Below are 17506 nucleotides of genomic sequence, written 5' to 3' on the forward strand. Positions count from 1 at the left end.
GAGACCAATTTTCATCCTTTTACTGAGGAGGAAAAAAAAATACTTAATATTGTTGTTGTATAAGGAATAGCGCCCAAGGCAGGTCCTTCTACTCCTGACCTCAGCCCCATGCGCTCCTGCTTTATAAAGCTATAGGACAGAGCAGAGTTGGAATGGAAAAAAAAGTAGAGTAGAAGACAACAAATTGGAAGGGAGCAGGGGGTGCAGAAAGAATGACGACAGCCACACGTGTACCCAACACTTTCAGTTCCTGCAGCAAATCAGAATGATGGCAACCCAGTCCCTACACTGGCCAGTGAGGATGCAGGAGAAAATGTTCAACACTAAAGGAGTGACAACAGAAGTCGGCCACAGCTACAGTCAGGAGGAGCCGGAGGGAAGAGGGAGGACCAGGTTTCGCTTGTGTCACACAAGCTGGAAAATTCCCCCGCCACCGCTGCTGAGGCACACCTACAGTCCACCCATTTTCTTGTCTCACCACACTGTACATCCCTCCTCCTCCTGGAGAATTCAGACCCTGCTAGACACTCCACTCCGGGATAAGGCCAAGCAGTCCTAGCTCTCTAGACTGCCTCTTTTCACAAAGATTGGATTAGGGTAGGTGAGAATTGTGGAGATTTTAAAAATAAAACCCAGAGAAACGTCAAAGCTGCCACCATGTAGCACCAGCGACCAGTTCTTGCACGGTTCTTCCCTGTCTCATTGATCCCCTCCTGCAGAAGACAGCACAGCTCTGTCTTCCTCGTGGAGTCTCTGCTGGCACCAGGTTATAACCTGGACGGTGGGGAGTGTCTGCCTTAGGCTAATTTGTGCAAGAGGGCCACCTTAGGTCTCCTTGAGGACATTTATCTTAGCACAGATCTTGAGGGCAGGACCCAGCTTGATGTTCATGGCACTCATGAGATGTTCCTCTTTAAGTAATAAGAGGGCCTGTCCATCAATCTCCTGGGAACGAAACTCCTCTGCAATCTCTTGGCAACCTAGGAGGAAACGGTGGGGTATGTATGAGAAGCTACATGGTAGCACCAAAAGTACTTGTCCTAAATCCAGTGATACAGTGGCCCGAGATGGCAAGACATGGAAGCAAAATGAAACCAGAGCAACTATTTTTTTTTTTTAAGCCAAGATAAAAGAACTAAGGTGTTCCACCAACTAAACTGTTCAATTCAGATAACTTGAGGAAGAGAAGAGAGAGAGCAAAATATAGTGTTTTCTTTGACACTGGCAAGAAAATCAGCATTCATGCCATCTTTAAGGGCCCAAAATTCAGACAAAATAGCAAGGAGGGTAGGATGGTTTTCCTTTCTGGAGAAAACTACCCCTTGTCAAGTGCATGCATATATATATGTTCAGTCCCATCTGTCCCCATGGACCATAGCCCACCAGGGTCCTCTGTCCATGGGATTCTCCAGGCAAGAATAGTGGAGTGCGTTGCCTCTGGTTCTCTGGAGGACCTTCATCATACCATACTTAAGCCTCTACGTTTCCATTTACAAAGCTCTGTAGGATGGCCTCACGAAAACCATAGGAAAGCAATACAGATGACCCAGGTTCTGGTGGACAGGCCCTCGATACCTTGTAGAGAAGCAATGAACTCATAGACCTCCTCTACGCTCCAGCGGCTAGGATTACTGGATAGGAACACAGGGTTGATGCCATGTAATTCCGGGGTGGGTGGAGCTGTGTTGGGATTCCCCAGGTCACGTTCTCCATGCCCTGCTCTCACGGATAAAGGCCCGGGAGATGTTGGAGAGAGTGCTTCATCGTAACTGGAATTATCTGAACCCCGGCTAGAGTCCTCTTGACCCTACAGGAAAAACAGTGAGGTCATAAGTAAGCGTCATGAGGTCTCCCTCTCTCCCTCGACCCTGGGTTTGAGGCACAGAGGAAAAACTAATCCCAGCACAAGTAAAGCACTCTGTACTTCATGTGCAAATGCCCGAAGTCACGAGTCTGCTCTCAAGTGCCCTTCAAGTGTGAACTGTGTCCCTCTCTTGGGTTCCCTCTTCTGCCAACAACTCCCCTAGATTTTTCCTCCTCTAACAAGGCATAAGGATTAACAGAAACAGCAGGTAAATCAGATGAGAAGAGACAAAAAGATCAGGATTTTGGAATCTGGAGTGATGTGATCCACATGAAACCAGAGTTCTGGTCTCACACTTTTTTCCCAGGGGAAAAGAGCTGCCCTGCGGGGGAGCAGAAGGAAACGCCCAGTTTGCAGCATCACGCCCCACACTGGTGGCTCACTCGGTGGCGCTTGCCCTGGATCTTGGCACGGGCGATGTCCGAGGAGCCACGGCGGGGTCCACGCCGGCGAACACGGGCGTAGTTGGCTTCCTGAAATTCTTTCATTTTTTTCCTCTTCAGCCGGAATTGGTGGCTACAGCTCACATTATACCTGTGGGTCAGGGAATGTACGGGAGGTCAGGGGTTCTGCTATGCAAAATTGCCTTGCTCCCCTGCTCTACATGTGAACTAGGATTTTAGGGGCCAATTTGGGGAAGAGAATGAAGGCGGAGACGTTATCTCTGAGTCTCGAGCAGATCCTGGGCAAGGGGTGTCCGAGGGAGGAGGGCGAGACGGGGGCCTACTGTACCTCTTAGCGCAAGTCATGGAGCAGAATCTCTTGGAGCCGCGGAACTGCTCGGCGGGGGCGTACTTCCCACAGTACTCGCACTTCAGGAGGTTTGCCTTCTTATCTAGCTCTGAAAACAAGGCAGGGCTGCGTGGGTTCCTGCTGCTACTCAGGCCACCCTCAGGCCCAGCGCTGGACTCTAATTACTCTCAGCGTTCCCCCCAAAGACCTACTCAGCCTAACTGAGAATCCCGAAAACAAAGTTCAAAATCCAAAACCATAAAGACCTGTCCCTCGAGACGTCACAGTCTTCCTAACCTTAAGCCAGATGATCTCCACTTTAAGTGACTAATTTCTTCATAATTCGTAGTCTCAGATTTGACTGCACTTTTCCACAGGAGAGAGGAACTAATTACTAATGCCTGGAAAGATACGAGATTTCTCCCTCCCCCACCCCCCACCACACACACAGACACAGAAGTTTTCAAAAGCAGGGGAGGGGGAATGTAAACAAGACTCCTTAACATATATTACAGAATCTAAAATAAGGAGAACTGGAAATTAAGAAACAGCCTATTTCAGATTATCCTTTGAAAAATATATCCTTATAGTAAATAATCCAACAGATCAACTTGATAAAATTCCCCTTAACCCTATGGAACAACTTCAGTGTGATTCTACGTATTCTGATGTAGATGGACTTCATACAATTCCAACTTGAAAGAGCTAATTCCTATTTTACGCTAAGTCCTCAAACACATCTCCAGCAGCCTCGTCCCTAGATGGGTCTCTTCTAAATGAATACTCACCAGCAGATGGGCTGTCCCCACCCAAGGGACCACCTGACTGATTCTCATTCAGTCCTGTGGTGAGGCCAGTCTGCAGGGGCTTCTCAGACTCTTTCAATAACTGAGAACAACCCACCTGTTCCAGGAAAAGGTGAATTACATTAGCCTCACTCCTTTTCTACAGCTTTCCCCACCACTTCTCTCCACCAAGTCTTTGCCTGGATCTCAGAGTTAATGGCCAAGTCCGACGCAGACAGAACCATTTTCAATATGGCAATCTAGAGTCTCTTAACTGGCTCTTTTCAGATTAGCCGCTGGAGAAGGGGCTCCTACCCCAGCTCCCTATTTTGTCCTTTTCCTTCCTAAACTGCAGGGACCACACTTGGAAGCAAGAGACCTGTGTTCTAAGTCCTGGCTCTGCAACTCATGGTATCCAGAAAAGTCTCTCAACTTCTCCACCACAATTTTGTTCACTATGAAAACAACCTAATTAGAGACTTCCCTGGTGGTCTAGTGGTTGAGACTCCAAGCTCCTAATGCAGGAGGCCCAGGTTTAGTCCCTAGTCAGGGAACTAGGATCCCAAGTGCTGTACAATGCCCGAATGCTGTACAAAGAGGCCCAAAAACAAACAAAGACCCACCACGACAGCCTTAAAGGTCACTTTTTTCCTTTGCTTCTCCTCTCCCCACTATTTTCAGTTCCTGGTCTACATAGTCTTTCTTCTTCGTTTCCCTTCCTTCTTCATAGCTAATCCTACAAACAACAGAACTGAACCGTTCTCTAATAATTAAATAGTTCTGAGCCTTCTGAGTCTCTGGAGTTTGAAAAGACAGCCCACCAGACCAAGTCCCCACGTGAAAACCCCACCTTCTGGCCGTGCCCTCACCGGGAAAGGCTCTGCTCCTTCCTGGATAACGAAGCCTTCGATTATGTGGGTGAGGATCTGGGGCTTCACAATGGCCTGGGGGGGCTTGGAGTCCCCCATCTGTCTGGACACCATGGCCAGCGAAGGAGGGGGCGCTGATGGGGCGGGAGCCAAAGCTACAATGTCACTGCTCAGGGTGTTAGCGTTCGTGCTGGTCACTGGCTCAGCTTTCTCTAGAAAATAAACACGAGATTAAGGAATGGGGAGAGGATGACCTAAGAGATCCAACGATGAGCCAAGCCAGCCTGATCCTCCACAGTAACACATGTTCCTCTCTGATCAGTCATCCTGGCTTCCCTGTGTCCAGCTCTCCTCCACCACATTCAGGCCCACATTCTAATGAATCAGACTAAACTCTTAGCTCACTCAGAGCTTTCATCTCATTTCTGTGCACTCAGCAGTCCTGCAGAAGTCCGTTCCTCACCTCCAAGACCGCCCTTCTCCTCCATGGCCTTCGGGCTCTCTACCACTGGAGATGTCTTCGCGGGAATCATTGAACTCAGTGTGGAGATGTCATCTCGCTCCTCCTCAGACTCAGCCTTGCGCTTTACAGCCAGTGTCTGGGGTTTGCCCTATAAAGTGAAGAATAGGAAGGAAAACAAGATCTATGAGCAAAGGATAATGAGGAAACGCAATTACTCCCACACTGTCCAAGAAAATTTTCTTAGTTCTAGATTCCCCAGTGTGTCTATGTCCCATGGTACAGTAAAATTTCTGGTTATTACCAACAAGCGTAATTTCTACATCAAGACAAAAGAACATACAACATTATTTAGTCCTGACCTAGAACTGGAGACCCGGGTTCATCACAGCCCAACCAAGAATTGTTTTTTTAAAGATTGATTTTGGTGGTTAAAGCTGTATCTTAATATAACTTAGTATAGATCCAAAAATACAGAATTCCATGTAGGAGTACGAGATTCAGGTATTATATACGTTGATGTCTCTTCTCTTATGAAAGACTGAATGAATACACGCCAGGATCTTAACCTTCCATTAAACTCTCTTACAAAAGAAGCACTAATATCCTAACCTTCTCAACCCTTTATTCCCTTCCGAAATTAAGCTCAGGTCCTCTTGAGAATGACGTGTGCTCACAATCACAGAGCAACACTCACCGGCAGGTGCACAGACTGCATGTAGAAGGCGGCAGGGACCTGCGCGACCACCGGTGAGGAGGTGGTTGCCCCTCCCTTCACCACATGCGCCGTCCCCTGCACGGGGGCCAGGGTCATCCCTGAGGCCAGCGTGGGCGGGCACTCCTGCAGCGCGCCCGGGGCCTGGGATGAAGGCGGCGAGGAGGCCAAGTGGGCCTGGCCCGGCGGCACTGTGCCTGGCATCCCCCGGGAAGTGGGGACGGCAGCTGCCAGCTGGGCCAGCCCCAAAGCCTGGGCCTGGGCTGTACCCGGCTGCCGGGTGCCCACCACCTGCACAGGGATGTGGGGTGGGGGCTGCTGGGCGGCAGACATCTTGGCAGCCCCTAGCTGAGGGGGCTTGAGAGGGGCTGCCGGCGGTTTGGACTGGATGGGGATGGGGGGCTTGGGGGCGGGGTCTGGCGGCAGGGACAGGGGTGAAGACTGCAGCATGGGCTGGACAACCAGGGTCTGGGCTGGCTGCTGGGACGGGGACGGCGGAACCGGCTGGGTCGGGGGACCCGGCGGAGGCTGCGGGGCAGTGAGGGTGGTGGCCTGCTGTTGCTGCTGCTGCTGCTGCTGCTGCTGCTGGGCCAGCTGGAGGTGCGTGGCCGTGTGCAGAAGCTGGGACTGGCGGTGCGGGAACTGCTGCTGGTGGTGGATAGCGATCTGCTGCTGGATCACCACCTGCTTCTGCTGGAGGTGGATCTGCTGCTGCTGCTGAATCAGGGAGTGGGGCTGGATCTGCGTGTAGGTAGCTGCAGGAACGAGCCCCCAGAGGCACAAAGGAAAGGGAGAGCAGACGTGAGCAACATCATCAAAGGCGCCAGTCAAAGCAGCCTTCCATGGTGTACCTAGTTGTAGACTCAAACTACAAATGGAAAGCGAGCTGGAGGGGCCTGACAGGCCGCCTGGTTTACACTCTTTCCTCTGAGTCGGACATTAACAACCATCTCAAGCCTTAAAGATGTCAGGGAAAGACCACCTTTGCTCAAGCATGTAACAATCCTCAGTAATTTCTTGCATTATTTTTTTTCTTTACTTAAATCCTGTTACTTGGCACTCAGCAAGGACAATGGCGGGCCCAATCTCATATTCATGATTAGATTCTGCTCCTCAAGCGCAAAGTCCACATTTCATTCGTTTTTGCATCCCTAGAACCCAGCCCAGGGCCTGATACACGAGAAACACTTAACAGGTTGTCACTGAAAGACTAAATATCCACAGAGATAAAGATACCAACATCTTCCCATGATTGCCTCGGGTCTCCATGATTCATCAGTTTAGGTCACCACCCATGAGAAATTTAAAGAGTCAGCCACTGTGGGCTCAGACATGACCGAGTTCCCTCCACTGTAAACTGGAGATGTGATCTCCCCTGCTTCACACCCTACCAGAGTGCCCAGAGACTATATGTGACATGAAAGCACTTTGGTATTACAAGTGCCATAGTTTGTAAAGTGCCATACTAGGTGTTAGTAAAACAACTGATAGTAGTGAAGTCACTCAGTCATGTCCGACTCTTTGCGACCCCATGGACTGCAGCCTACCAGACTCCTCTGTCCATGGGATTTTTCAGGCAATAGTCCTGGAGTGGATTGCCATTTCCTTCTCCAGGGGATCTTCCCAATCCAGGGCTCGAACCCAGGTCTCCCACATTGTAGACAGATGCTTTACCGTCTGAGCCACAGGGAAGTCCAAACATTTTTTTTTTTTTAAGTCATTCAGTCATATCTGACTCTTTGTGACCCCATGGACTACATAAAGTCCATGGAATTCTCCAAGTCAGAATACTGGAGTGGGTAGCCTTTCCCTTCTCCAGGGGACCTTCCCAACCCAGGGATTGAGCCCAGGTCTCCCACACTGCAGGTAGATTCTTTATAAATTTGGGGAGTACATTATTCAAACATACAACACTTCAAGTACTAGAAACAAGGAAGCAAAAATAAACACTACCAGATAGGGTACACACATCTAACTCTATCCACAGCGTAAAAGCAAGCACTACCCTGGGTTATTACTATTATTTTTTTTAATCCTTACCATCCTTGAGTGAGTGAGTGAAGTCGCTCAGTCGTGCCCGACTCTTTGCGACCCCAGGGACTGTAGCCTACCAGGCTCCTCTGTCCATGGGATTTTCCAGGCAATAGTACTGGAGTGGATTGCCATTTCCTTCTCCAGGGGATCTTCCCAACCCAGGGACTGAACCCAGGTCTCCTGCATTGTAGACAGACGCTTTACCGTCTGAGCCACCAGGGAAGTCCTTACCATCATAAAGATGATCACAAGTTGGACCATATTTAAGCAGGGCTCTATCTGCTTACCCTAAGCACTCGAAGGCACAGTCTTTGCTCTACACTGCCAACTGACCAACAGTAAATGTGTGAGGAGAGAAGTCATCCCTTATGATACACTGCAAGCTCCATAAGCAGAAGAGTCTGTTTTTCAATGATGTATTCCAGTACCATCCCTAGAACACAGCAAGCTATTCAAAAAGAACTGAGTGGGAACTTCCCCGGTGGTCTAGTAGTTAAGATTCCACCTTCCAATGCAGGGGACAGGGGTCTGATCCCTGATCGGGAAACTAAAATCCCACATGCCTGGGACAATTAAGACTGCACCACAACTAGAGAAGCCTGTGCACAGCAGTGAAGAACCAAATGCTACAACGAAGACTGTAGCGCTTAGTTGTGTGCTACAACTAAGACGCAGAACAACCAAATTTAAAAAAGAGAAAGAAAAGACCCTAGTGAATGAACACGTAGAGGGAGTAAATTGAAGAAGTCAGGACCTAAGAAGGAGACAAGGCAACTTGTAAACTGACTGCTGCCTGGCAGAAACAGACAGGATCCCTCTCTGCTACCTGTCATCCTGTCTCCTGGACTAATACGAACAAGGTTTATGTGATTCTTTCCTTCCACTATTTCAGGACCAAAACGAGCAAGGGCAAAGACATACCCTGAAGACTTCAAGCTAGCCCTGAGGGAATAAGAACATTATGGGAGACAGAGTACCTGAGCTAATGAGGGTCTGGCTGGGAGCAGGAGTGGCGGTCCGGGTGAGGTTCATGCCCACGTTCTGCTGACCAGTTCCGTCTGCTTCTGCTTTCTTGGCTGCTGCGCTTTCTGCTTCTGTCTGGCTGCCCTGACTCACAGTCACTGCCTGGGCTGCAGGCAAAGGCTGCACCACTCCGGTGCCCTTCCTGGGGCAGCTCCCACCACCACCCATTCCTGAGGAAGGCAACTGCCCCAATCCCCCAGGAGCCTGGCCACCTCCTCCAGGACCCATGGACCCTGGGATGTTAGTCCCACTGCCTCCACCAGCTTGACTGAGGTTGAGGGACTGGCCTGAGGCCCCAGAGGAAGCCTGAGCCACCGCAAGGGCCTGGCTAGAGGCCTGGGAGAGGCTGGAGACAGAGGAGGCCCCAGGAGGGATGGCCTTCTGAGCAGAGCCTTGCATTTGGGGTCCTTGGGCGGAGGCCTGCTGGTTCCTGACGGCCAAGTTCTGCACCTGAAAGATATGAAGCAAAAGGCAGATTGAGAAACCGGGGGAGCAAGGGCCACTAAAGCGAAAGACTACTGAGTCAGAAGCAGTGACGACAGCTACAGATACTCCACGGCCCCCCTCAGCTGTACCCTCACCTGTACAAACACAGAGAAGGCCTTCCCAGAGAGGAGCTCTCAAGTCATATCTGATTCTCAGTCTCCTTCATTGTGTATAAAATCTGTCATCAAGTTTGGTAACTTTATTCCTTCCAAATGTCTCAGACTTTCCCTTTCTTCCCCATTAATTCATTCAACATCTACCAACTACCAACTATGCTGCAGGTACCGCACTGGATACTGGGAATGCAGAGATGAAAGACACAAGCCCCCGCTTTTAATGAGTACTTTCTACTCGAGAAGACAAGAAAACCAAGTTACACCATGCACAGATATGCACCCAGTGCTAGGGGAGTGCAGAGGAGGAACAGTAGTAACTCAGACAAAGCGCATGAGGGAAGACATTCTAACACAGGCAATGTCTGAGCTGAGAACCAACAGGGTGTGAAGACACAGGTAACAACAGTGCAGGACCACCAAGCCAAGAAAGAGCACCGTGTTTTTGGAAATGATAACTATTTCATTAAGCTTGGGGCAGGCTGGAGGGAGTGGCCAGAAATGAAGCTGGGCAGGTAGGTGGAGGCTAGAAAGAGGCCAGATCTTGAAGGGCTTGGAATGTTAAGATGAGAAATTCCCAGCACCGAGCACAGTGCCTGACAGACCACAAGTGCTCCAGTGTATCAATGGAGAGAAGGGATGACAAGCTCTTAATAAATCACAGGAAGCCACTGAAGAATATTCATCAGAAAGACCATGATCAACTCTATCGTCGAAACCATTCTTTGAGCGCAGCCACTCTGGAAAACAGTTGGCATTTTGTCCTAAAGTTGAAATATTCACACATGCTCTAACCCAGGAGCCCCACAAGGGAAGTGCATGTGTAAGAACGGTCACAGCAGCACTAGTCATCCTAACAAAAGCCTAAAAACCAACCAAATGGCCACCGCCAGAAGCGAGAATGAATGAACTGTAGTATATTCACACACTGGAATATTACATGGAAATCAAAACCAAGTACAATGACACATGCAACAATACAGATGGATTCTGACTATAAGTCATTTAATGAAGGCATTCCCCAAAGGATTATATACAATGTAAGTACCTTACAGATTTAAATACAAATTTATATTTGTTATATATATATCCACATGGTATCTGGAACTTGCTTCTAAATAATCCACAGATGAAGGGAAAGGGCCTGGAGAAACTGACCACATGTCAATAAATGCTAAAGTTGGACGGTTAAGCACTTACAGATCCATATTTCTTTCTGTTTTTATATCTGTTTGAAATGTTCCATATTAAAGAGAACATTTCAGAAATATAGTAAAGGCAGTAAAGCTATACAAAAAGGGTTACAGGGAAGAATGAATCAGAATGAACATCACCATGGAAGAGCAGGGGCAGGCAGGGGAGCTCCATCTGGAGCTGGGGGTGGCTTATTACATGATTAAAACTTACAGAGTAAATGTTTTAAAAAGTGGACCATGAATGAACCATTGATGAGAGGATGCCATGAGTCAAGGATTATTATGATTCATCAAATTCTATAGGCCAGAGGTATAATTAAAAATGTTAGGGAAGTTTGTGAGAGAATGAATATATGTATGTGAATGCCTGAGTCCCTCTGCTGCTCACCTGGAATTATCACAACAAATGTTAATAGGCTGTACTCCAATACAAAATGTAAAATTTTTTTTTAAAGTAACAATGCATATTTTCTTATTAAAAAAACTTATCCTGATAGCAATATGGGAGAGGATTAGAGGCAGAAGCAAATAAGGCTGAAATTAAGAGGCCAGTTAGGAAACTAGTAGAGTAATTCAGGTGAAAAATAAAAAGAACCCAAATTCAGATAATAGTAATAAAGTAGAGAAATAATAGCTTTTGGGAGAGATTTACAAAAATCATCAGGACTGGGTACTGGGCCACTTACATATTACCTGGCAATCATGAAGATTCTTCCTAACAGCTTCCTTCCCGTTATAGCTATTTAAAACTTTCCTCCTCTCCCTGTACCTCTGAACCACTTCCTCTTTCCCCTCTCACTGTTCACTCCCAGAAATGATAACACCACCTCTGGTCCCACCGCAAACCTGGCCTTGTACCTCCGTCAGCCCCCATCGTTCTCCCCTCACCTCAGCCACCTTCTCTCCTTCCTCCTATCAAAGGCTCACTAGGCTCAGGATCTCATTCCCTCCTCCTCAATTCTTTCCTGTCCCTTCATTCACCTCTCCTCTGCTGGCTCCCTCCCAACGCCAAGCCTGAACCCCCTCCCCAGGCCCAGCTTCACCCTCCTCTCCTGTTCCTACATTCAAGGCTGAGGAATGTCGCCTGTCTGATCACAAAGAAAGCCAAACTCAAACACTCACTGTGTCCAGGCACTGTTCAAACACTTACACACATCAACTCACTGAGTCCTCACAACATGCCCTGGGACAAGTATTTTATAACGGCTATTTAATAGACAAAGAAATTGTGGCAAGAAGATGCTGGGCCATTTGCAGACGTCACAGTAAGTCACAGAGTTGGAATTGACCCCAACGAAGGTTCACACTTTCAACCACTACTCTGTCCGTCCACAGACCAACACACAAACATCTGATGAATAGATGTATAACTGAAAGAACCGCTATGGAAGCAGGTTCTGCCTCATCCTGACCCCACCACTCCTACTGTAATCTAAACCAAAGGCCGTATCTGTAACTGACCCCAACAGTTTCTCAGCAGGTTCCCTCATTTCTCTTCCTTCTCCAGGCAGAGGCCCCAAAATCAGTCTTTCTCAAGTAGTTTCCTGACCCTCTTAATCTGCTGTTCAAGTCAGCAGTGCCACTGCTACCTACGAAGTCACGTGGCTTTCAGATTTGTCCTTAACAATGCCCTTTCCTGCCACAGGCTTGTCTCCACTTTATTCACTCATCTCCAACTCACAGTCACGTAGCTGAGTAGTCAGGCTTTGACACATGCTATTCTCTCTCTCTAGTGTTCATGCTACTCCAAATCAAATGCCACCCATCCTTTCAGAATCTGCTCAAGTTCACTGAAATGCAGAGCTCAATGTTTACTTGCTGACTGATAAAAACTAGAAGAATGAAAGAAGTACCATGAGACTCCAGTTTGTATGCCATGCAAAAGAAGCTAAAACATTGCTCTCTCTATATATTTTTTTTTGTTTGAGATAAGGCACAGAAAACACACTGGTGAGGAAGATTATACTGGGAACACCTTTGAGCGAAACAGGCTGTTGAAGGTTGAAAGCTATAGTAACTCATAGAGAAGAAATCAAGTGTTCTGCCAGCAACTCAGCTTGATGTCTGTCTAACCAGAATTCCCTCCACCATCCCTTATCTTCCAGAGAGTACTGCAAGGACAGGGAACTAGGACTTCCTGAATAAAACTGAGCTACGGAGGGCTAAAAGGAGGGCAGCAACACCAGTCCTGTGTTAAGAATAAGGCTTCCCTGGATAAGGGGAGTTTGGAGGGTAAATGGATACACATATATGTATGGCTGAGTCCCTCTGCTGTCCACCTGAAATTACCACACCATTATCAGCTATACTCCAATATAAAATAAAAAGTTTTTTTTTAAAAAAAGGAGGTGGCTTCCCATATCCCCAGGGCTGTTTTCAGTTAAGTCTACTTCCCTTCCTAATTCAAACAGCTAAAAGGTGTAAGGGATTCAAGTTCTACAGAAATTGAGAGGGGCGGGGGGGGGGGGGAGGATTCTGAAAAATGTAATGGGGTGGAAGGGTGATCCCTGGTCCGAGGCCACTCCATTCGCCCTCCCCAGGGCCCGTCCGCAGGTCAAGTGGTCACCACTGACCTGATCGGCATCTGTGTGGACTCCAGGAGACTGAGCAGATGGCGCCTCCTGCTGGACTGCAGCCACTGCCCCGTTAGGCATCAGGATAAGTTGGGAGGCTAGAGGCACATTCCGGCCCAGGGTCCGGTTTACCTGCAATAGGTTTCCCAGCTGTGGCTGGCAAGGAGAGGAGGAAGAACAGAGGAAACAGAACAAGAGAAAGGGGAGAGAGACAGAAGAAACGGAAGGAAAGGACCACAAGACAAAATAAACAGAAGATACGAAACCACTAGGCCCTGCCCCTTTCCACACCAACCCAGGAGACCCTCATCCTCCACGTGCGATGAACCGTCCGAAGAAAACCTGGAACGTGTATAAACTATACGCTGACAACAAAGAGTCAAACATCAATGAGGCTGAGACAATGAGTTGGGAACAAGGGTTTATATATATTAAGCAGACAGGCCAAGCGGTAACACTTAGGATTTGTGCACGTGAGCCATGGCTTTAAAGATTAGACTATATCTGGTGCAAATTTCTTTAAAACTGAGGTGAAATCTTCTAACTTAGGATCTCAATTGTTTGTAAGCTACCTGTGAACACTGAGCATCACATCTAGAGGTAAGTCAGGCACAGGAAGCAGATCAGCTTGTCCTAAAACATCTGGGTAACCATGATGACACAGGCTTCCCTTGTGGCTCAGCTGGTAAAGAATCCGCCTGCAGTGCGGGAGACGTGGGTTTGATCCCTGGGCTGGGGAGATGCCCTGGAGAACGGAAAGGCTACCCACTCCAGTATTCTGGCCTAGAGAATTCCATGGACTGTAGAGCCCATGGGATCACAAAGAGTCAGACACAACTGAGCAACTTTCACTTTCAACCATGATGACATAAAACAGCTTTCACTTTGGGAAATTCCCTGGTGGTCCAGTGGTTAAGACTTGAGCCTGGGCTCAATCCCTAGTTGGGGAACTAACACCCCAAAAGGTGCACAGTGCAGCCAGAAAAAAAAAAGGCTTTCACTCAATAAGTCAGAGAACAATTATGTCCCTGGGACAATGGTGGCTGTGGCTTACCCGTAGATACATCTGGGCCTGGGACTGGTTGAGGGGTGGGGAGGTGGTGTTCCCCAGTAACACAGACTGGGTCAAAGTGGTAGCACTGGGAGAGCTCACACTCTGGGACCGGCTGATGAGCTGGGCGGCCGATGTGGTGGCCAGATTGATCTGTGTGGTACAGAAGGGAACCAGGACTAAGGATGGGGGAAGAGACACAAGGAAATACACATGACTGACAAACTCAGAGTGACACCAGCAAAAGCAAAGTATCTCACTTTCACAGAGTCAGGAGGAAATGAACACCTTACCATCCACACCTGTCATCCTGGCCTCTGAAGGCTATCAGCAAAGTACAGAAACCAGGCCCTAATCAACAGTGTAAGAGCTGAGGAGCAAAGGACGAAATGGAATAGATTCTACTTCTCAGTCAAGGATCCAGCGATTAGCCCTTGGGACCCTTTGATTCCTCCTGCCCAGGATTTTCTTCCTCCTTAAGACACCTCTACAGATCCACGCTGGTTATTCTCCCTTTTACTGATATTCTCTACACACTATCAGTAAATATCATCAATGGTGAAATAAACACTCTCAGATCAATGGCACAAAATATTGGGTTGGCTAAAAAGTGCACTCAGGTTTCCTGAAATATCTTACAGAAAAATCTGAATGTTGGCAAAGCCAAGAATTTAACTGAAAGACCCAGACCCAGGGAGGAAAGCCCCTCAGTGGGGACAGGCAGTACTCACAGAGGCCTGGGTGGTGGTGGTCTGCTGCTGTGCAGTGCTGGTGTTTGGGGAGCTGGCCTGCCGACTGGCAGCAATTGTGGCCTGTTAGGGGGCAAAGAAGACAAGGGCGAGCAGAAACAACGAAGGCAAAGGCTCTGAATCTTCCAGGGACAAATCACAGGCACAAAATATAACTGAGATTTCAGGTAAGAGCAGTGAGCCTCTACTATGGAGCAAGGACAAGTGTGCTCACCATGTCAATCACCCTCATATTACTACATATGCTAACCCCACGACTCCCACATAACCCGCCCAGGGCAGCTGGCAGCCCGTGCTCCTTCTCCCGCTTTCTTTTAGCTGGAAGAACCTTTGGTCAGGTCACATCAGAAGTCACTGCTAAGTCCAGCCCAGAGCTGCCCTATCGATACAAATGTAAGGTGAGCCACCTATATCATTTTCTAATATGAACATTTTTCAAAGAGTAAAAAGAAACAGGAGAAGTAAACTTTAAAAATTTACTTTATTCAAGCTGATCTGTCTCATTTTAATACATGCCAACATAAACGAACTACTGAGCTTTTTCAAAGTAAAAAGTCTCTGAAATCCAAAATCTTCTCCCATACCTCCATCTGGACTAGCTGCATTTGTTGTTGTTGTTGTTTTTTAAGGAGATGAATTTTCTAAAATATTTGGCTGGGTCCCGTCTTAGGTGCGGTACTCATAGTCCTCATTGTGTCACGTGGGATCTTTCGTTGCAGCCCAGACTCTCTAGTGGTGGCATGTGGTATCAGTAAACTACAGCATGGGCTTAGCTGCTGCAAGGGGTATGATATCTTACTTCCCCGACCAGGGACTGAACCCTCGTCTCTTGCACTACAAGGCAGATTCTCAACCACTACACCACCAGGGAAGTCCTAGCTGTATTTTAAGTGCTCAACAGCTGCCTGTGGCTAACAGCTACTACACTGGACAGTGCAGGGCTAGCACACAGCCTTGCTACCTCTAAAAGGCAGTTCTCCCACGGTTCTTACTGTGAGCCCACACGCCGAGGTCCACTCATCCTCTTGCAGGAGGACAGGAGGCATGGGACACTGTTCCCAGCGTGGCTCAGTGGAGGGTGTGGTGTGTCCCGACCCACCTGTACTGCCTGTCCCCTCCCTCCTGGGCCAGCTGGCTGCTGACCTCTCACCTGCTGGACGGCAGCCAGGCTATGCAGCTGGGCATTGCTGAGCTGCTGCTGGAGCATGAACTGGTGGAAATACTGAGCCGCGTTGGGCTGACGCTGCAGTGCCTGCAGAGCCTAGGGAGAAACAGAAGGGAATCAATCCACTTGGGATGAACCACTCCTAACTTCTATGCTGTAGAAATCACTGGGATCCTGGGAAAGGGACACATGGGGAGGAGAGAAACAAAGGAAAAGATGGGTATCTGGTTAGCCTGTCGACATCTGATATGTCCATTTTTATATTAGAACCAGTGAGTTCATGTAGTCCTTAAAAAGTAGGGACACAATTAATTGAAAAATACAGCATTATAATCTCACATAAACTTGTATCTCCCAAAATGGAATCTGGAAATATCTGATATAACGAAGAAGTAGGACTAAACTGGCTGAAAATAAATGGAATGTTGATTAATGTAAAGAGAAGAAAATAAAAGACCATATTCTAGGGATACAGTAAAGGAGATAGAGCCCTGCCTGTGTGCGTGCTCAGTCGTATCCAACTCTTTTCGACCCCATGGACTACAACCTTCCAGGCTCCCCTGTCCATAGAATTCTCCAGGCAAGAATACTGGAGTGGGCTGCTATTTCCTTCTCCAGGGGATCAACTCAGGGATCAAACCCATGTCTCTTGCATCTCTTACACTGGAAGGCTGATTCTTTATCACTGAGCCACCTAGGAAGCCCGACAGGGCCTTAAAGCGTTGAAAATAATGAAAAATAAAATAAACAGTGACTATGAAAGGCTGTATCAGGTAAACTTTTCAAGTAACTGGAATTTTTAAGCATCTACAGTATAATGCTAACAGGTGTTTATAAAGACAGTATCAGTAATTCAGTTTTGGCATTAACTTCAAAGCCAAAACTACATTTCTTTTTTTTCTTTCCAGGAGCCGAAATAGTTGAGGTTCTTAACTTCCACTACCCAGGGTGATTTTCAAGAAAGACCCAAAAATAAAAACCTGACAATCCTTGAAGAGAAATGGTTAGTGAGAATCTAGCAACACGAACTGAATGATATAAAAACCTTAAAGATTGATATCTTGTTCTGCCTGCTTGCTCAAACTGTTGTAAACCCCAAAGGTTCTCAGACCTGCAAGGGACCTTTGTCATCACCTGATCGTACTTGCCCAGTTTGCAGGAAAGAAACCAAGAATGATTATCTTCCTGCATCTTTGCACACCCCAAGCCAATGCTCACAGCCCCTCAGTGCTGAGCCTCACCTGCACGGCCTGCCGTTCATACAGTGACATTTGAGCGATCTGGGGCCGAGAGCTGCTCCCAGAGCCAGAACTCCCATTGGTGGAGTTGGAGTTCTGTTCACTCTCAGTCTCCATGATAGAGGTCCAGGGTCCCCACAGCTGGCGCTCTGACTCCAGACCTAGATGGAAGTAGCAACGGGTTAAAATGTGCACCTGATCTCCAATGACTATTTCATGTTACTATTTATTCAAGTTACCTAAGAACCTTCCTTTTCTTCCAGAAGCCATGATTGCTCTGTTTTAATAATCACCAAATCTTCAATACACTTATAACCATATCTTCCCCACACCATCTTTTGAAACTAAGGGATGTCTCTAAAAAAACAACTTTTACATATTCCCTCCTGGCTGTCATTAAAAGAAAACGGCCTGAATGTAAGATGGTTCCTTATAAGAGTAAGGCTATTTTAT

The 17506-nt window shown here is 47.7% G+C and overlaps 1 protein-coding gene across 15 annotated transcripts; it reads right to left on the reverse strand.

Moving 5' to 3' along the window:
• Positions 1–40: 40 nt before the first annotated feature.
• On the reverse strand, positions 41–17196 carry PHC1 (polyhomeotic homolog 1). 15 transcript variants are annotated; one of them, XM_068970095.1, is made up of 15 exons: positions 17057–17173; positions 15801–15911; positions 14633–14713; positions 13905–14054; positions 12851–13006; positions 8437–8932; positions 5944–6180; positions 5408–5526; positions 4714–4861; positions 4251–4462; positions 3385–3499; positions 2597–2705; positions 2248–2398; positions 1576–1807; positions 41–980 (listed from the first exon to the last, which is right to left on the reverse strand). In XM_068970095.1, the coding sequence occupies exons 1-15, from the start codon at positions 17168–17170 to the stop codon at positions 826–828; spliced, it is 2586 nt and encodes an 861-aa protein (XP_068826196.1). In that variant the 5' UTR covers positions 17171–17173; the 3' UTR covers positions 41–825. The 15 variants fall into 15 exon arrangements, with proteins under 15 accessions (XP_068826196.1, XP_068826197.1, XP_068826195.1 ...); XM_068970096.1 differs by having other exon boundaries at positions 5408–5503; positions 5927–6180; XM_068970094.1 differs by having other exon boundaries at positions 5408–5551; positions 5927–6180.
• Between the last annotated feature and the right edge of the window lie 310 nt (positions 17197–17506).

Source organism: Capricornis sumatraensis, chromosome 4 (assembly GCF_032405125.1).
Source record: "Capricornis sumatraensis isolate serow.1 chromosome 4, serow.2, whole genome shotgun sequence".
NCBI lineage: Eukaryota > Metazoa > Chordata > Mammalia > Artiodactyla > Bovidae > Capricornis > Capricornis sumatraensis.

Bases quoted from the DNA above. Each gene is read 5' to 3' on its own strand.
- PHC1 (XM_068970093.1), bottom strand. From the start codon at position 17,170: ATGGAGACTGAGAGTGAACAGAACTCCAACTCCACCAATGGGAGTTCT. The intron at 6,181-8,436 runs GTACTCTGTCTC...TCGTTCCTGCAG, and splicing joins CCAGACCCTCATTAGCTCAG to CTACCTACACGCAGATCCAG. The intron at 4,463-4,713 runs GTGAGGAACGGA...TTTATTTTCTAG, and splicing joins GGAGAAGGGCGGTCTTGGAG to AGAAAGCTGAGCCAGTGACC.